We start from the raw sequence: 21,218 nt of genomic DNA on the forward strand, positions 1-21,218 counted from the left end.
GATACATGTATATATATTTATATATATATATAAAGTAGATGAAGCAAGAACATGAAAAAAGAAATTTAATGATGTCTAGTGATGAATCTACTTAGTACCACTTGATTATGTTCTTGGTGAAATAAACTAAAAGAGCTTAATTATATTTTTTTGCCCCTAACTTTTATCCTATTTTCTACTTTTGTACTTTCACTTCAATTAGAAGATAAAAAGCACATAAATTAGAATTGCCCAGCACTCTCTAAATTTTAGGTTTAATTCTAAATAAATTTATTCCTCTGGAAAAAATTATAACATAACTTTTATCTTTTGAGCAAATATAAGACTCCCTCAAATAACCATTAGAATTACTATTAAAATATAACCTGATGTCTTATTTTATTAAAAATATGTACAAAAACATTAACGAAAGAAAACAAATGAAACTTTTAAAGAAAATTAAAGAATTTCTATTAAAGTTAAAGAAAAAAAATATTATAATCCAAAAAAATTTAATGATCAAACTTTCTCATTGATTTCGGTTAAGATTTTTCTACTTTTTTGATATATTTTTAGTATTTTTCACATGTTCTCTAAGAAAAAGATTCACTTGTATAATGTTATAATTAAATTTCACATTTGTAATTAATTTGTTGGCTTGAGTTGTACAAAAATTGAATTGGGACTCTCTTTTTTTTCAAATTAATTAATTTAACTATGACTAAGTTCAATGCTCACTAATTTAATTAGATACTAAATTTGTAATTCAGCAACTAAAAGATTGGGTCAGAGAAGAAGGCAAAAGAGACCGACAATTTAGCGTTGGATAAATCAACGGTCATGATCTCGAACTTCATCCGCAGTTTTAAAAAAATCATGCAATCAAACGGTTATCATTTTTTCAGTGATTAAAAACAGAAGTGGTGAATATTTTTTAAATGGGTAATTAGCAAAAACTAAATTATGTAGAAATCTTTACGTTTTATGTATAATCATAAGTGAATTCATTGAATTAAATTATACCAAGATCTTTAGGCCATCTTGTTGTTATAACAAATGAGTAAAACCCATATCAGCCCCACAAATATATAAATCTATATATATATATATGTATATCCTTGATTTTACTCTAATTTTGAGGACAAAAACAAAGAGAAATATAATTAATTGTAGTCATTAGCTTTTTAATTGTTAGGTGGTTTTTAGACATGTGGAAATAAGGCTTAAAATTCCATTCATCAACCCCTACTATGATGTGTTTTGAATTATATGTTTTAACAATTTTTATTATTTGGAGGAAAATAGTTTTCGATAATTTATAATTTAGTAATTACAAAACCAGCATGTACAATTATGTTCTGAATTCAAAGCCTTAATGTAATACCTTAATAGAGTCAAAGGAGAGAGAGAGTCAACTAAATAAGCAGTGGGAATTAGATGGTTAGGAATGGACTGGTAGGATTTGATGGAGGGAATGATATATAAAAGGGAGTGAAAAAAAAATAGAAAAAGGGGAGAAGAGAGGGAATCGATCGACAGGAAGGAAGGTGAAGAGAGAAGGGAAAGATAGATCGGTAACAGGGGATCGAAAAAACGTATTAGTGGAGAGGATTTTATTGAGTTATGAGGAGATGGAAGCTAGAGGTAAGATAAATTCATATACTCAGCTATTGTTATGGTGATATAGAGATTGGATTTCTGTGTAGGTTATTAACATAAAAGAGTTCCGAACGGGGGGAGGAAAGGAGGTGTGAAATGGATAGTGAGCTGAGTGTAAGGGAGGGAGAGGGAAGAGTATTGGTCGAACTGGAGTTAGGTCGAGCATTGGGAGAAATCGGTGGTGATTTTGCTGGTGAGGAACTAAACGGGAGGAGATAAGCGTTGAAGCGTCGATGTTGGCGGTGACAGAGTGAGGTGTTATGGTGCTGATTTTGATATTGGCATTTACAAACGTGTAGAGTGTATTTTGTGTGGTGTTATTCTTATGGAGTAGTGTGGTATGTACATATGGTGCTTGTATGTGTGTGTGTGGGGCCAGTGATAGGTCGATGCGTGTGTTTGTGTGATCGAGGACAGTTAGAGTGTGTGGCCAAGGGAAGGCCAATTGTGTGAGTGGCAGTTTACTGTCGATATGTTTGGCAAAAAAAAAAGGCCAGTGTGTGTAGCAGTGTACAACGGTTGTGTTTGTGGCCAAGGGGGCTGGTGTGTGTGTGTGGCTGTATATTGCTGGTATGGGTGCGTGTGTGGCCAAGGAAAGGCTGGTGTGTGTGGCTGCATGAAGCCGATGGTCGAGTGGTGTAAATGGAGTACGTGTGTGGCTAACCAAGGCCGAGAAGGGAGTGTGTGTGTGGCCGAAAGGCCAGTGTGCGTGTGTGGCCAGATTGAGGCTGATGAGTGGCTTGTATAGCTGAACTAATATATAGTGTTTGGTGGGAAGTAAATTAGGAATTGAGTAGGGAGAAAGAAGGAGAGGGTGTGGTGAGAGGAGATGGAGGATGAGGAGTGGGGTAATACTAGAGTGGATATCCAAATGTATTTTCATATTGTATTTGAGTTTTGAATTTATTTTTTTGGGTTAGATTATGCTCATTGTATGTCATTTGCAGATACAGTAAGATTGAAGGGGGAAATAAAGTCCCAACTTGGGAGATCCCACCTGGGGGAAGACAGAGATTAGAGAGATAAATGTGTAATAGATTGTATAGGACGTCTGTTCATTTGATACTCAAGTAGTGACTGAGAATATTTCATGAACTTTTTTTGTTGATTTTCCATGTTATAGTGGAATTGAAATTTGAAGGATAAATATATTGTTCGTTAACCTCAATGATTTTAAATACATAAAATGTAGTTGATTTGGAGGACTTTGTAGGTTATGTGTTTGTATATGAGGTATGTGTCACGGGACATCTTGGATGTCACAGTTGGTATCATAGCACGTTCATAAGGTTGGAGTATGTAATAGACTGTAGTGATATTATAGTCGAGTAACTGATGGGAATTCTTATGATGCAGGTAAACAAGGAGAGAGTATGAAGAAAGACAAAGGTCGGCCTCGGAGGGAACCTACTCCAACCCTTCGAGACCCACCGATAGCACCATAAGGGGTACCTTCATTCCACCAAGTGCCCCTCTCTACTTCACAAGGATAGCCCCGTCATCTGTCTGTGCCCCCCACTACCCAACAAAGACCCCCTTCCACTCCACTAGCACCACAAGGAGGGCAGGTAGCTAGGCATCAAGATGATTTCAACCGTTTATGTAGGGTAGTCGAAAGCTTGGCAATGATGATTAGAGAGAGAGAGTTTCGATCGGAGACAACCTATGCTCTATAACATAACGCTGGTCATGGTGGAGTAGACACGAGTAATATAGAAAAGTACCGGAGATGCAACCCATCGGCTTTCAGCGAGGGCTCTGACCCACTGGTGGCTGAAAACTGGATAAAAGAAATTGAGAAGTTGTTTGATGTGATAGAGGTTACTCTTGAACAGAAGGTATAACTGGCTACTTTTATGTTGAGAGGTCCAGCAGAGAGATAATAGAGCCTAAAGAGGAGAGCCTTAATTCCCCCCGGTGACTTGGAAAGTTTTTCTTGAAGCCTTCAAGACGAAGTACTTCCCGGACTTTATCAAACAACGAAAAGAGAATGAGTTTGTAAACTCCGACAAGGGAAATGGTTTCCTGATTACAAGCATTCAACACCACCACAGTTCAGCCAAACAAAGAAGAGATAGAGGACAGTACAAGACTTAACCCTAGATCACCAGATACTCCAAAAAAATACTGATTGCTTGCACTGTGGAAAAAGTCATGGAGATCGTCCGTATGCTAGTGTTAATCGTGGATGTCATCGTTATGGTAATACCCAACACTTGGTGAGAGATTATTCCCTACCTAGGGAACCCGGTAGACCATTGGTGCAAGTTCGAGTATTCACATTGACAGCTCAGGATGTAGAGGCAACCCCAGAAGTGATACAAGGTACACTTTATATTTCAGGTTTTTCTGCTAGGGTTTTAATTGACCCTAAAGCCACACATTCATTCATTTCACACATGTTTGCATCTAGGTTAGAAGTAAAACCGATAGTGTTAGACTACATGCTAACAATGTCTACACCCACTAGTGGGGCTCTAGGTACTAATGTGATATATAGAGCATGTGGGTAAAGGTAACCGGGAGAAAATTAGAAGCAAACCTGATATTACTAGACATTAGAGATTTTGATGTAATCTTAGTATGGATTAGCTTGCTTCACACCATGCACATGTAGATTGTTTTAGTAAAGAAGTAGTGTTTAAGATTCTACACGAAGAGTCCTTCACTATCTCCATCGAAAGAAAAATGGGTCACACTGTATAAAAAAAAAAGAATTTATTAAATAAAGCTTGCTGGCTAAATGTAATAAGAAGCAGTTTGCCGATACTTTAGGTTGCATGAGATATTAACAGTGTTATGATAGTGGTGTGGAGCATTTTTGAATGTATATTAGACAGTAATATTTTTACTAGTGTGTTTGGTAGGTCATGAGAGTAAGGGACTCATGCTGCAGGAGATACCAGTGGTACGAGATTTCCTTGATGTGTTTCCAGAGGATCTTTCGGGACTACCACCGGACCCAAAGGTAGAGTTCACCATAGAGTTACAACAGGGAACACAACCCATTTCAAAGGCGACATACAAGATGACGATATCAGAATTATTGGAACTGAGTAAACAATTACAAGAATTGTTGGATAAAAAGTTTATAAGGCTAAGTGTGTCACCGTAGGGAGCACCGATATTATTTATCAAGAAGAAAGATGGAACTATACAAATGTGTATAGATTACCGGGACCTGAATTAAGTAACCATCAAGAACAAGTACCCATTCCCCAGAATAGATAACCTCTTTGATCAGTTATAGGGAGCCAGAGTATTTTCAAAAATAAACTTACGATTTGGGTACCATCAATTAAGAGTGGCAACTGAGAACATAGCAAAGACGACATTTCACACCAGGTATGGACATTATGAATTTCTTATTATGTCTTTTGGACTAACGAATGCACCTGCAGTGTTTATGGACCTGATGAATTGAGTGTTCAGACCTTTATTAGACTATTATATGATCGTGTTTATACATAATATTTTGATATACTCTAGAGACTTAGCCGAACACGTTCAACACCTATCCAGGGCACTGAAAATTCTTGGGAAGGCTAAATTGTATACAAAATTCAGTAAGTGTGAATTCTAGTTAGAGCAAATATCGTTTTTGGGTCATATTGTGTCTGAGGATGGAGTATCTGTGGATCTTGCAAAGGTAGAAGCAGTAGTAAAGTGGGAAATGCTGAATATTATAATAGAAGTAAGGAGTTTTTTGGGTATAGTCGAATACTATAGTAGGTTTGTTAAGGGTTTCTCGAGTATTGCAACCCCACTGACTCAGTTAACTAAAAAGAACATAAAATTTCAGTGGGATGAGAGTTGCGAAGCTAGCTTCAGTGAATTTAAGCAGAAACTCACTACAGCGTCGGTATTGACTATTCCGACAGATAAGCAGAGTTATGCAGTGTATAGTGATGCGTCATGTGTGGGGCTGGGTTGTGTACTGATATAACAAGGAAAAGTGATTGCGTATGGGTCAAGACAGTTGAAAGTACATGAGAGAAATTACCCAACACATGATTTGGAGTTAACTGCAGTAATTTATGCACTGAAATTGTGGCGGTATTACTTGTAAGAAGAAACTTTTGAAATATATACCGATCACAAGAGTTTACAGTATTTGTTCACACAAAGAGAGCTAAATATGTGACAGAGACGATTGATGGATTTATTGAAAGACTTTGATTGTAAAATTTGATATCATCCAGAAAAAGGGAATGTGGTGGCCGATGCCCTCAGTAGGAAGAGTACAAGGATGTTGACACATCTAATGGTGTCTGAATTGGACCTACATAAAGCTATGCAGCAAGTAGAGATTTGGGAACAGTGTAGAGGGAAGTCTGTTTTTTTAGTTTGAGGGCTTAGCCAAATTTGATTCAAAGGATTAAGGTAGGGCAATTGAAGGACACCAAGTTACAGAAAATAAGAGAAAGGGTTGAACAAGGAGTATCAACAGAGTATAGTATACATAGTGATGAGATAATCAAGTTTGGGACTCGGATGTGTATTTCGGATAATACAGAGATACGGAAAGAGATTTTTAAAGAAGCTCATAATATTAGATTTATCATACACCTGGGGAGTACCAAGATGTATAGAGACTTATAGAAGTATTATTGGTGGAAAAGAATGAAATAAGATGTTGCAGAGTTTGTGTCAAGGTGCTTGACGAGTCAACAAGTGAAAGTAGAATATCAAAAGCCTGGGGGTTTATTACAACCATTCTCTATACCATAGTGGAAATAGGAACACATTTATATGGATTTTGTGACTTGGTTGCCGAGAACTCGTAAGAATCATGACAGTATTTGGGTAGTGGTGGATCGCCTAACCAAGTCTTCGCACTTTTTATCGATGAAAGTATCAGACTCAGTTGATCAGTTGACTAGATTATATATTAGGAAAGTAATCCGGTACATAGAATTCTAGTTTCTATTGTGTTAGATAGAGATCCTAGATTTACTTCTAAATTTTGGAGGAGTTTACAACAGACGGTAAGTACTAACTTAAATTTCAGTACGGCTTTCCACCTACAGATAGACAGACAAACAAAGAGAACCATACAAGTACTAGAGGATATGTTGAGAGCGTATATCATTGATGTTAGGGGAAGTTGGGAAGAGATGCTATCTCTGATAGAATTTGCATACAACAATAGTTATCATACTAGTATAGGAATGACCCCTTATGAGGCCCTTTATGGAAAACCATACATGTCACTCGTTTGTTGGTATGAGGTTGGGAAGAGGCAGTTAGTGGGCCCAGAATTGGTAAAAGAGACTACTGAAAAGGTGGCAGTAATACGATAGAACTTGCGGGCAGCTCAGAGTATGCAAAAAGCGTATGCAGACAACCGGATGAGAGACTTGACTTTGGAGGTAAGAGATCATGTATTCCTAAAGGTATCCCCAATGAAGGATTTGTTGATATTTGGAAAGAAGGAAAAATTAAATCCTCGATTTATAGGTCATTTTAATATTCTTGAAAGGGGACAGTGGCTTATAGAATAACACTTCCTTCGAGGTATGCATAGGTGCATAATGTATTTCATTTGACGATGTTGCAGAAGTATCAACCCAACCCGACACATATTATACAAGTTGAGTCACTTCCGTTGGAGAGAGATTTAACCGATGAGGAAAAATCGATCGGTATCCTAGAAAGACAAGAAAGAAAATTGAGGAGTTGAGTAATACCTATGGTGAAAGTATTGTGACAGCATCACAATAACGAAGGGGCAACATGGGAACAAGAGGATGAAATGAGGACTACCTATCCGCAACTATTCCAGGTAATATGTCGAAATTTGATGGTCCAATTTTTTTTTTTGAGGGAGGGAGTATTGTAATACCTTAATAGAGTCAAAGGGGGGAGAAGGTCAATTAAATGAGTAGTGGGGATTAGAGGGTTTGGAATGGATGGGTAGGATTTGATGGAGGGGAGGATATATTAAAAAGAGTGAAAAAAAAAACAGAAAGGAAGGAGAGGGAAGAGGGGAAAAAGAGATAGGTAACAGCGAGTCGAAGAAACTTATTGGTAGAGAGGATTTTACTGAGCTATGAGGACATAAAAGCTAGAGGTAAGATAAATTCTTATACTCAGCTATTGTTATGGTGATATAGAGATTAGATTTCTAAATGGGAAGAGGAAGGGAGGTGTGAAATGGATAGTGAGCTGAGTGTAAGGGAGGGAGAGGGAAGAGGATCGGCCGAACCGGAGTTAGGCTGAGGATCAGGAAAAAATCACTGGTGATTTTATTGGTGAGGTACCGAACTGGAGGAGATGAACATTGAAGCGTCAATGTTGGTGGTGACAGAGTGGGATGTTGTAGTTTCAATTTTGGTACCGGTATTTACAGACGTGTAGAGTGTATTTTGTGCGGTGTTATTCTTGTAGAGTAGTGTGGTATGTATATATGGTGCTTGTATGTGTGTGTGTGTGGCCAGTGATAGGCCGGTGCATGTGTATGTGTGGCCAGGGACGGTCGGAGTGTGTGGCCAAGGGAAGGCCAATTGTGTGAGTGGCAATGTACTGCCAATATGTGTGGTAAAAAAAAAGGCGGTGTGTGTGTGTGTAGCGGTGTACAGCGGTTGTGTTTGTGGTTAAGGGGGCTGGTGTGTGTGTGTGGCTATACATTGCTAGTATGGGTGCATGTGTGGCCGAGAAAAGGCTGGTGTGTATGGCTGCATGAAGCCGATGGTCGAGTGATGGAAATGGAGTGCGTGTGTGGCTAATCAAGGCCGAGAAGGGAGTGTGTGTGTGGCTTAAAGGCCGGTGTGCGTGTGTGACCAGATTGAGGCCGATGAGTGGCTTGTATGGCTGGATTAAGATATAGAGTTTTGTGGGAAGTAAATTAGGAATAGAGTAGGGAGAAAAAAGTAGAGGGTGTGGTGAGAGTAGGAGGATGGGGAGTGGGGTAATACTAGAGTTGATGTCCAAATGTATTTTCATGTCATATTTGAGTTTTGAATTTATTATACTGGGTTAGGTTGTGCTCATTGTATGTCATTTGTAGATGCAATAAGACTAGAGGGGGAACCAAAATTCCAACTTGAGAGATCCCACCTAGGAAAAGCTAGAGATTAAAGAGATAAATGTGTAACGCCTGTTCATTTGATACTCAAGTAGTGATTGGGAATATTTCATGAACTTTTTTTGTTGATTTTCCATGTTATGGTGGAATTGAATTTGAAGGATAAATATATTGTTAGTTAATTCCGATGATTTTAAATACATAAAATGTAGTTGATGTGAAGGACTTTGTAAATTATGTATTTAGATATGAGATGTGTGTCACGGGACATCTTGGATGTCACACTTAAACAAAAAATAACAATGTACCAAACCCAAGCTTAACCATAAGACTAGATATGCAACATTTTTCATCTCAAAAATATTTAAAGAGGTGAAATTGGGTCAAAAAATACATGTTGGAAGATTTAATGAAGTAAATCAACAACGCAGAAGAAACCAACACAAAATAGACGAGATGGGCTCAGGAAGATACTTAACGACTATTAGTACTGTAATGATCATTAGTACTAAAATAAACATGATATTTTTTGGATTACCCACAAATTGAATATATACTTAGTAGTTTCTTCTAAACGAAAGTATAATTCAAGTTAAATTATACACTCTTGTTTATTCGTTACTATATTGCATTATAATTGCTATGTATATACTATTACTGTTGGAGATCTCTTTAGACAACGAACATAAATGAAAAGCAAACAAATCTAGGAATATAACACCAGTGAAAAATTATTCCATAAAGAAACCCTGCTCCATCAATCTAAATGCTGAAAAAATCAAATCTATTTTTTTTTTCTACATTAATGTACCATCTCATGCACAATCTCACTAAGATTAAAAGCATAGGTCATACATAAATTTATTTTACTTCATGCTCAATTTAATTAGCAGAAATAGTACAGGAAGTAAGGTTTGAAAACTAAATCTCTGTACCTGAGATTTTCCAAAAGTTTAGCACAGAAGAGATTTATATAGAAAAGTCAAAGGGCCAAGCAAAAGAATTAATTATATTGACTGAACTGTTTCTCCCATCCCTTTATACCATATGTAGTTAACCAAAAAATAAGAGAAAAGAAGAATAAAAAAAAAAAGACTAAACAGCTTCTCCAGAAAAAAAACAGGAAAAAGATCAGTCAACTTGATCGGCAGTTATTTTTTGTCACTGAGGTTGATGATGCCCGTATATAGGCACTTCTCCACATAAAGCAGAAAAAGACCAGTTAACTTGACGTACAGTTATTTCATGCGGTTGACGTTGATGATGACATATGTATAGTCAACAGAATAGAAAACCAGAGATGGAAATGGAGAAGGCAATATCATGACTGCATTGCAAGATTTGTTGGAGGAGGAAGGATGGTGTTAGCCAGTTCTTCATTTACCTTCACTGGAAGTGGTGGCATCTGCTTCGTCATTTCTGGCATGTCATTCAAGCTGAAAATAAGCGATATGTACGAAGATCAGATGAGTGTTCTTGCTACAGGAAAAGGTTGCAATCAACTATATACCATGGTATAAGAGTTATAAGTTCAGTATTCAACTACTGGTGTTCTATTTTTTGATAAAAGTTCAATTTTGCATGACGTATAATGAAACTGTGTCGTGTTAATGCATAAATAATAAATTATATATTTTTTATCAACTTAAACTTTTACTATAATTGGCTGCCAGCAAAGTGCATATGCACTAAGCATAACTAAACTACAAATTTTACTTTACTGCCAGATTTTGTGGTCATTCTATCCCTACCATAATCTGGAAGAACTAGAAAATTTATTGCAGTTCCAAGCAGGGACAGGCTTAGAGCTAAAAGTAGATTTAAAAAGAAAATTGCATTAGTCAAAAAGTTTATCTTCGTCTTTTGAAAAAGAAAACACATCAGAGAAGACTGGAACGAACACTACCAATCCTGTAGCATATCAAGCACAAGTTTAGAACGTACTTGTTCATAATTTTGAGGATGTTATCACGAGTTTGGCAAAAGAGATTGATGTTCTCCTGTATCTGCGAAGAAACCACACAAGTGGAGTTAGGCAGCCATTAATGGGCAATGAACCAAAAGGAGAAAATTTTGTTGATGATAATTTGCATGCCCAATCGCAGATAGATTATATTGACCATAGCTAAAGTTTATATTCAATGTCATGATGTGTCATATTTCACTCATTCATTGGCAGTTTAATAACTTGAACATTACATTTAATATTTGAAGGAATGACTTATGTGATACTTCTGAAAATTGCTTTGAATACACTTGACTGCGCACTGAAAAGCATGATACTCAATCAAAATTACTCTGCTGCTTTATCAAAATACACATCAAGGGCAACCCTCGAATCTACTTAAAATTTAAAACCTCCTTTCCATTTCGCATTGCATAGTTTCAGTAGTCATCTTCATGACATTCTTCTGTGGGAACATCATCCCGTACTTGACTATCAAAAGCCATATAAAACAAATAGAAAGAGAACCATAAATACTTCTATTGTTCTCTTCAAAGTTGAACTCTGTAAATCTCATGTGGAATCACCAATACTTTCAGTTCTCTCAAAATCTCAAGCAGACTAGGGAGTTCATTTTCATTTCGTCCATATACTGGTCTCCCTGCAAAGGCGTGCATGAACAGTGTTTTTGTTTATATGGGAAGCATGCAGAGCATGTCTTTTATCTAAGTTCGTTGTACATGTGTGTGCACATTGTTAGTAAAGGCCGTAGAAGGAACCAAAATAGTTACTCGATTCTAGGGAACATAGAATTGCGCACACAGTAAGGTAGTGAGAGAGAACAGAGCTTGAAATAGAAAGTTGTGGCAGAAGACACACTGATACGGACTCATCAATATTTTCAGGAATGAAGTCATCCAATCAAAACTACAGTGATTAGATAATTAAAATTTGAAAACTACCGTTGGATTCTTCATGAATGTACGACTGATGTTAGAGAGCATGGAGAAAGTTTTCATAGAAAGAGTACGAAAAAATATTGATATTGTGATAAGTGCTTCACCTGCAAAGATGCAAGGTTAGCAGAAATCTGTCTGAAGGCCTGTGCATTTTGATCAAGAAGCTCTCCCATTGCACCGCCAATGGCTGCAAGCATGGTGCTGTTCATCAGTATAAGTACTAACTAGCTAGCATGGATGACAAAAATATGCAGCCAAAAGAGGGAAAGCAAATTAAAATGCAGCTTTATTTATCGAAAGGGAATGGTCTCTCAAGCGAAATGTAAATAAAAAATATAGTGGAAAATAGTGGAAGACGAATCACCAAGATAGAATCAGCCAAAACAAAATGACACATACAACTTCCTATCTCCTCTTCTAATAATATAGGTTTTGGAACCTTCATACCTTTTGGTCAAGCACATGCTCCTATAATATTACACATAAAGACGCAAATAAATCCCACCAAATTGTTTCGTCTTGTCTTTTCCTTTTACTTCTTTTGTCAATCCCTAGAAAGAAAAGGTATACTTTGGCTTCATAACTTTTGCTCAACATTAACTGGAATTAAAAGATTTCCCCATTTCTCTTCCTTTTGCTACACGAGAGAGCATGTATACAGCCAAAAGTAAACTATCAGAACTCTTGTCCCAAGTCAGAACAGGAATGCAACCCAATGCCCAACCTTGAGAAACATTCAAAAAGCTTACAGATTAGAAAAACCTCACATCCAAAAGTGTGCCCTTAAGCATCCTTAGAAAGTACCATAACTGCTCCCGACAGCCTTGGCTATTTAGTAGGGCCCATACGGCATTATAATCACTGCTAAGAGATTAGCTCTTGCCCAATATAGACCCTTGATTACCCATGCAACCAAAACTTATTATTTATAAGCTGAAAAACTAAAAAAATTACAAGAACTACCAAAATTCTGGTTTTGATAGTATATTCGATGAAACATGCCATGTTCTTCTAACCCTCAATAGTGGTAGCCACTCTTGATGCATTAATCTATTGACGGCTTATAAAAACTCTGATGCTTTTATTTTTGATATTAGAATGCAATAAAGCAGGCAAAAGAAATCTACGTATTTAAGTGCATTAAAGTTTCATAAAACAAAGAAGGAAACATATAGTAATACTACTTAACAGTAAATTTTACTGTAGAGTTCTCTCCAAGAAAAAAAGAAAAAACTTTTACTGCAGAGCACAGAGAAAGCTTTCACACCTTTGTACGGGATACCATCATCATAGTCCATAGGAATAATTGGTGGTCCATATGGATGAATGCTGGGCCTTGTCACAAAGTTAGTTTGTTTCGCTGAGTTATCAGTAACTCTTTCCTGATAAACAAAAGAAAACAAAATTCATGGAAATTTATTTACTGGAATTTTGAACAATGGGAAACTATCTTACAAGATTGAAAAATATGTCCTGATTCTGCCATATCGAACCACACTGCCGTAACTCGAGATATACCTTATAGGTCAAGAAAAAACATCAGCTTTTGGTTTCATCTAATATAGTTACAAATAAAAAAAGTACGTTATTTAACAAGCTGCCAGTGTCTCTCAGCTATAAGGTCAATAGGCATCCTATTAATCATAATTTTGGTGCAAACAGGCAAAACAATAGTCCTCAGAACCCTAGAAGATACATAAAACAAGCCAAGGTACATAAGAACTCTGTGACATCAATTAGGTCTAATACAATTATTCATGTTGGTACCATCACATATATCATCGACATTTCATATTGGCACAGTTGTAATAGACGATCAACATTTCTAGTTCAAAGACAATCAAAATATTATTTGTCTTAAAATCAGTTCAAATCCGAGATATTCAATATTATTAATTGTCAGAACCCTTACTCATGATTCCAACCTAATCTGGTAAGTAGAAAGATTTGGGTTTAGAGAGAGAGAGATTCATAGATAAGAGAGGAAACTCATATTGATTCTAATATTTTCGATGATGATCTCTTCATTCATTCATAGCCTATTTATAGGCGAAATCGGGATAGGATGTGCCAGTTTGTTCGGCGCTCCAGCATGTTACATTTACTCCCATTTTGCTTCTCTTCCTATAATACACTTGTAATGGTTTCCTTACGTTACCTTCTAATTTCCTAACATTGGAGGCAAAATTCAGAGAATCAAAATGAATCAATCAGAACAATAGTTGCAAACAATTATAACAACCACAAATAATAACCTGAAAGTGTATGATAAAAGTAAAAAGAGATTGGACATATGGTGCATAAGTTAAAGAAACAATTATATTTATACAATAACCACATGCAAGACTAATGTTCAAGTTAAACTCCTAGAACCACCACCTTAAGTGTTCACTGGCTCAAATATTCTACAAGGGGGAGAGAGAAGAAGAGGGAAATAAATAAGTTAAGAATTAAATAAGCTATGTCATTTAAGTACAAAAATTCAAGAAATCAACAAATAACCTTTACCCCATTGCAAGCACGAGAATATAGATCACCACATTCCTCAGTTTAAGAAAATGAATATAGACAATCATGCAGGTAACGACAGGGAAGGTAGTAGACTGAAGAACAAACACTGCATTGTACCTTTTTATCTTTGATTTTTCTCATTAAGTTGTGTTCTTCTTTCCTCCTCTTGCTATTCTCTTTTTTCTGGAAAATGAAGAATTAGTAACTTTATAAATGTAAAATATATTGAACAATTTATCTCTCCAACCAAAACAAAGATAATTCTACTTCAGAATCTTGATAGGTGATAGATCTTCGTGCTTAACGCCTTACAAGAAGAAACGACAAAGCAACGAAGCCCAACTTAGTGAGACAGATGGATCCCATTTATACGCTGCATGAGATCACCACTGCTTAAAAATAAATATTTCAAATAGTTAACTGGTTATTTTACTACTTAACCTTTTTTCGTGCAACCACATCTAAACCAGAACGCTTTGTTGATTGATTAAATTTTAAAAAAAGACAGGAGAAAACCCTGAAAAGAACTCACAGTCATCCATCTGCTGCGCAACGCAACATCTCGAACTGTTTTATTTTGTAGTTGCAATGCTATCTTTGCATAACGAATTACACTCGGTTCGGATGAATATCTGCAAGGAAATACCAAAACTCAAAAATTATTTCATGAACTGGACATGCAAGAACCAGTATTGGCATAGAATCAAGTTCTACAATAAGTATGGTTATGTAATAGTAAGTTCCAAATATCCAAAAAGATAGTAAAGCTATTACTGAAACACAACTACTATTTTGGGAACTCAGAAGTTCAGCACTACAGCCGAACAAATATGAAATAATACATTTAAACCCTAAAATACAGAGCAATATTGGACAAGAGCTCATCAACTTCAACCTACAAAGCAAGAAAAACCAATAGCAATCTAACCAAAAAATGAACCTTCATTCAGAACCTACTAACACAATCATAAAAATATTCCAGAGAGAACTAAATTAAGTTCAAACAACAAAGAAACTAAAATAATAACTTGAATTTCCGCCATTGCCAAACACCTGATTGGACCTACTCCACAGAAACCTAAATAATCTAAAACGAACGAAAATTTTACCTTACAAAATTGCATTTCGATCAAAATCCTGTAAACTCCAAAATTCAGGACAACTCACAAGCTGCTAAAATATCGTTCAAGAGAAGAAATAAAAAAAAAAAGAAAGAAAGCTCCACAACAACGTTGAATTCGAGTAAAATCCAGAAATCGCAATTAAAGCCGACAGAAGACTTACTTTGTCAAACCTTCCTCGAGGATCGCCTGCTCCTCAAAAGTCCAGTCCATGGAGATACCAGGATTATGCTTCATGGCCGCAGCTGTAGGTCCAGTACTATCAACAACCGGATTGACGACGGTGGAGCTTGTTCCATTGAAGGACGACGAAGTATTATGATTCCTTTCTTGATGCATCTCGGACGGGTTCGCCATGAATTCAAAAATTTGAAATCCAGAAAGAAAATCAGAAAAAGGAAGAAAAATATTTTGAAACTCAAAACCATATATCTACATGCAAAATCTCAAATTCCTCAGAATTAACCGTTCGTTCCCGCCAATTCAGGGTTCCCGCCACTAAAAATGGAAGAAGCTGGTTGAAGCTTGCGAGGAATTACAGACAGAAGCAGAATTTGAATAGACAGAAGAAATATACAACTCAATTATATCATATCATATATATATATATATATATATACATAACAACACATATATTAGACTGAAGGGAGCTCCACGCGAGAAGAAGACAGGTTCTGAAAGGGATTTGCAGAAGGGAGACAAGAGAAGTGAGAGAGAGCTTGAGAAGGAAGAAGGTGTACGGGAAACCAAAGGTGAAAGGGGTTTTGAGTTTGTGAAGATTTGAAGGTGAAAGCAATAAATATTTTTCCGCTTCTCAATACGTTTTCTTTAATATTTATTTTTTGGATTTTCTTCTCAAATATTTTGTCTTTTTTTTTTTCTTAATGTAAATAATTATTTTCATAAATTAATTTCCTATTTGCCCCTCTAATATCAAATTCTTAAAAACAATTAGAATTGCTTTTTGTATTTTCTTTAACCTAATTATAACAAAAATATTAAGTATTTAAATAAATATAACAATTAATTATAAACCATATATTATTTTTATTTTCATAAGATAGTACAATATATTTTTTTGTCTCTACTTCATCCATATATTATTTTTTATTAAAAAAATTTTGATATTAAATTATAATATTAAAAATATTATTTTTTATTTTTTATTTTTATTGCATGTAATAGAATTAATTTTAATTTTTACTAAAATAAAATTTTAATATTTATTTTCTGAAAAAAATAAATATTTATTTTTATGATATGATATTTTTATTATATTATTTATTACACTATAATATTTACAACAAATATAATGTAAATTATTAGCAAAAACAAAAATTTTGTGTGTTCGACACACTATAAAACTTATAAATTATATTTATTTTTTAATAATTCAAGTATATTTATAAAATTCAATTCCATCATTAAATTAACCCAAAGAGAAGCTTATGATAATTTTAATTAACTAAGAATAATAATTCTTCAATATGGATATATTTTATTTATATATATATATATATATATATATTAAATGTTAGAAAAAACATAAATATAATAACTTAATAAAAATAAAAATACCATAATAATATCCTATTTTTTAAAAGAATTAAATTTATTTAAGTCGCTGTCACGGAGGATTGAGTCATTGACCATGTGAACTATGAACTCAATTACTTGATGTGACCAAACTTTTGACGAACAAATAAAAAGTACTCTTTGTAAAAATGCTTTTTATTTATTTATTTATTTTGTCTTGTATATAAATTATTTATTAAATTAAATTAAATTAAAAATTAAATCTTATATTATTAGCAAATAATTTAAATAAACATTTGAAAAATGAAATATAAAAAATACAAAACAAATTTTAAAAAACTTAAACTTGTACTTGTCACATTTTTTAATTTAAAATAACAATATAAGTGACTAAAATATATTTGTTTAAATAAAAAATTTATGTTAACACTTTTTTTTAATACATTATTAGCCCATTATTGCATGTTAATTATTATCTATAATATAAATTAAAAAAAATAATTATTATCTATAATATAAATTTAAAAAAATAATATTTTTTAATAATAATTATTATTATTTATATAATTTATTATTATTATTATTATTATTATTGACGGTTGAAAATAACAAGCAAAGCCCAAGTTGGTAATCCATGGGGAGTAAGTGACAAATGAATGAGGGCCCAGCTGCTTGTTCTTTTCCCCACCCTCCTGCTCCTTTAGTTTGATATACATATACGTATACATATACATATACATATACATATACGCACGTAGAGACACAGACAGTCTATACACACGCACATATATATATATACAAGCACGACAATGACATCATTTGGCAGTAATAATTTTTTAATTTAAAAAATTAACAAAAAAATATCTTAGTTTTTTCCCTTTCTAATTACTAATAACAAATATATTTTGTTTGTGTTTTCTCATATTTATTAGTGAAAATTTTATATAAACACGTAAATATAAAATAAAAATCATAAAATATTTTCATATAACATACAAAATCTTTATTTTTATCAAATTCCCATTAACATTGAGATATATATATATATATATATATATAATGACACGCACTATATGTCATAAAGTTGGGCTCTCTTGGAAATATATGGCATAAAGTTGGGCTATTAGAAAGTAGCCATCTTAAAGTAATAGTCCTCGTTTAATATATTATATGTATATATGTGTTATATATACATATACATATATATATATATGTATGTCTGTATGTAGATATTAAGATCCATTAAAGAAAAAAAAGTTGAAAAAGATGAATTGATTTTGTGATGAAGTAATATAGAAAAAGGTGAAGGGTTGAATTTGGAATTTAGTGCTTTTTCTCTTTGTGTTATTGGGAAATGATGTCATAATTGGAGTCCCTTTCAAACCGGCACTAAAGTAGTTACCTTCACTGGTTTGGCAGCCAACACGAACCACTGTATATATATATATATATATACACACACACACACACAAAAACACGCACATTATATATATATATATATATATATGTTATACACACACACACACATTATATATATATATATATATATAGAGTACTGCATGCCACGAGCACAACCATAAAACAAATAAAAATTCTATTAGTTTTAATATTATACTGAATAAGGCAAAAGTTGACACATATTAAAAGATATTTCAGTATGAAATTATATATAATTTTAAAATAAAAATAAGACTTTTTTATTCAAAAAAAATTAAATTATAATTTTTGCCAAGTTATCTAAATTAAAAAAATATCATAAGACGTTTTGTTTCGTATTAATATATCATATTAAATTAATTATTATTTATTCGTAATATATTTAGAATAATAAATTTTATATTTTTAAACTCGTAATTTTTAAATAAAGTATTATTAAATAATTATATTGATAGTAATAAAAATATAGTTAAAAAAAAATAAAAATCATTTTTCATCTATACATTTAAAAGATAGGATTATAAAATATTTGTTATCTACTATTTTATCAGAGTATATTTTGGATTTTTTTTTTTTTTATCTTTGATACCATAACTAGGTACAACATGCATTTATAAATAGTAATGATACTAAGCTAAAGTGAAATTGATGAAGATTTGAAGCGAATCAAAGAGGCAACTCAAAGAGAAAAGAGAGAAAATTTGTACGAGGGTTTGGAAAAATCGAAGGAATTGATTCGTGTTCATTAAATAAGGGTATTTATACAAAGAAAGAACGAGTAATTACAAAACAATCTCGTAACTTCAATAAAATAATACAAAAATCTTTATATTTACATCAAATTGTAAAGAAATTAATCCGTTATACTATAATAATTATTCTCTCTTCTAGTTTTCATTCTGCTATTTCCCCTGCATATGATGAACTACAACATAATACTTATGTAACATAAGGGGATATTCTTATTGAACCCAATTTGACATTTAGAAGACAAATTATGCATGTAAAACAACCAGCTCATCTCTGAGAATATCATGAGTATAGTCTTAACTCCATAATTAATACCAAGACATCATCTCCGTGCATATCACATGTTATGTCTTATAACCATATTCCTGACAAATAATAAAACTTTATATTTGCCTTAGCTCAAAACTAAGGACCAAAAACTTACAACCAAGTCATTGTTTTCCCTTATAGGAGAGAAACAATGTTAGTTAAGATTAATGCACCGGAAGAGAAACAAACTTGGGATTTAGTCACCTTATCTCCTAATAAATAACCTATTGAGTGTAAATAGTCTAAAAAATTAAGAGAAAAGCTAATGGATCTATTGAAAAGTATAAAGCACGGTTGGTGGCAAAGGGTTATACTCAACAATCAAGTATAAATTATTTGGATTACTTTTATCCTGTTACTAAAGTCACTATTATTCAAACTCTATTAGTTGTTATTGCAGTTAAAAAGACAAATGTTTCATCAACTAGATATTAATAATGTTTTCTTTTATGGTGATTTATTTAATAAAGTTTATACGACTATTCCATTTAACTTTAGAGTAATTGAAAATAACCAAGTATATAAGTTTAAGAAGAGTTTATAGGGGTTTAAAAAATAAGTACATTGACATTTGAAATTGATTGATTCTTTAAAGAAATAAGGTTTTAAGCAAACACATTCTTGTTTTTTTTTTGTTTATCAAATATGTTGGTTCCTCTTTCACAGCTCTTTTATCTATGTGGATGATGTGATATTGACTAGCAATAACATAAAAAAAATTCAGTATATTGAAGTTTTTTACACGTAAAATTAGAATAAAAGACTTTGAAAAACTAAAATTCTTATTAAATCTTGAAATTGCAAAGTCTAATGAAGGTATTAATATTTGTCAATGCAAATATACCTCAATGTTGCTTCGAAATAGTGGATTTTTATATTATAAACTCACATCAACACCCATGGTCTCTTTTGTCAAGTTAGTTAAAGAAGATGATTCCCCTAGAGTTGATTTTACTACTGATAGATAGCTTGTGGATAAGATTTTGTATTTTACGAGTAACTGACCTAATATCTACTTTACTTTTTAATAATTTTCTTAATCTCTAGAGGCTCATACCTAGTTGCATTTACAATTTGTTTGTAGAATTTTGAGATATTTGAAAGGCACATCTGATCAAGGTTTGTTTTACTCTACTCAAAATTTTTTGTACTTAAAATCTTTTCATGATTCAGACTGGGCTACTTGCACTGATTCATAGAAGTCTACCATCAATTTTTGTGTTTTTCTTGGAGATTAACTTGTTTCCTAAAAAACCAAAAAGTAACAAATAATATCTCGTTTGTGAGTTATAGTGGTTGTAATTTTTGATTACTGATTTGATTGTTGAATTTCATATGGCTGCCACTTTTTATGACAATCTCTCTTCCATAAAAATTGAGAAAATTTGATCTTCCATTAGCAAATGAATCATATAGAAATATATTGGCATCTTATTTGATATAAAGTTTCAAAGGGTCTTGTTCGTTTGCCTTCTACTTCTTCATCTCATCATTTGGTCGATTACTTTACAAACTACATGCTATTTAAAGTTTCAAGCTCTTGTATTCAAGTTGGGTATACAAAATTTGTATACTCCAATTCGAGAGGAGATTATTAGAGTATATTGAATTAATTACTTTGTAATATGTTGTAAATAGAAAGATTTTTGTATTATTTTATTAAAATTCGGAAGTTGTTTTATAATTACTCTTTTTTTTTTCCATATAAGTATATCATCATTTAATGAATAAGAATCAAAACCTTCGATTTTCCAAAACTCTCAACACATTTTTTTCTCGTCTCTCTTTGTGGTTCTCGAGTTATCTCCTTGATTCACTTCAGTTTAGCATCTTTAACACTTGTAAATGCATGTTATATCTTGTTATATTTTATGAAATTAATTTTTTTCGTCTGATACCCTAAATTAAAAACTTAAAAATAAGTTTCTCTTTTAAACATTTTCAATTAATTGATTTATTTTATTAAAGATTGACTTATTAAACTT

At 33.1% G+C, this 21,218-nt stretch overlaps 1 protein-coding gene and 1 long non-coding RNA gene across 4 annotated transcripts; one reads left to right on the forward strand and one right to left on the reverse strand.

The window, feature by feature from the left end:
• Positions 1-642: 642 nt before the first annotated feature.
• Positions 643-9,797, forward strand: LOC148253666 (uncharacterized). The gene is made up of 2 exons (XR_015818960.1): positions 643-1,623; positions 2,995-9,797. It is a non-coding gene; the product is annotated as an uncharacterized LOC148253666 (long non-coding RNA).
• Positions 9,653-15,996, reverse strand: LOC110821428 (zinc finger CCCH domain protein, putative (DUF3755)). Of its 3 annotated transcripts, XM_088219400.1 has the most exons (8): positions 15,365-15,990; positions 14,613-14,712; positions 14,198-14,263; positions 13,025-13,087; positions 12,837-12,951; positions 11,674-11,756; positions 10,610-10,671; positions 9,653-10,101 (listed from the first exon to the last, which is right to left on the reverse strand). In XM_088219400.1, the coding sequence occupies exons 1-8, from the start codon at positions 15,556-15,558 to the stop codon at positions 9,987-9,989; spliced, it is 798 nt and encodes a 265-aa protein (XP_088075526.1). In that variant the 5' UTR covers positions 15,559-15,990; the 3' UTR covers positions 9,653-9,986. The 3 variants fall into 3 exon arrangements, with proteins under 3 accessions (XP_088075526.1, XP_088075527.1, XP_088075528.1); XM_088219401.1 differs by lacking the exon at positions 13,025-13,087 and having other exon boundaries at positions 15,365-15,989; XM_088219402.1 differs by lacking the exon at positions 9,653-10,101 and having other exon boundaries at positions 10,620-11,271; positions 15,365-15,996.
• Positions 15,997-21,218: the final 5,222 nt, after the last annotated feature.

The sequence above is a fragment of the Carica papaya genome, chromosome 5, assembly GCF_054855325.1.
Source record: "Carica papaya isolate Zhongbai chromosome 5, ASM5485532v1, whole genome shotgun sequence".
Taxonomy (NCBI): domain Eukaryota; kingdom Viridiplantae; phylum Streptophyta; class Magnoliopsida; order Brassicales; family Caricaceae; genus Carica; species Carica papaya.

Coding starts and splice junctions, on each gene's coding strand:
- LOC110821428 (XM_088219400.1), bottom strand. CDS start 15,558: ATGGCGAACCCGTCCGAGATGCATCAAGAAAGGAATCATAATACTTCG. Junction 13,088..14,197: donor GAAAAATCAAAGATAAAAAG/GTACAATGCAGT, acceptor TTGACCTATAAG/GTATATCTCGAGTTACGGCA. Junction 12,952..13,024: donor AGGACATATTTTTCAATCTT/GTAAGATAGTTT, acceptor TTTGTTTATCAG/GAAAGAGTTACTGATAACTC.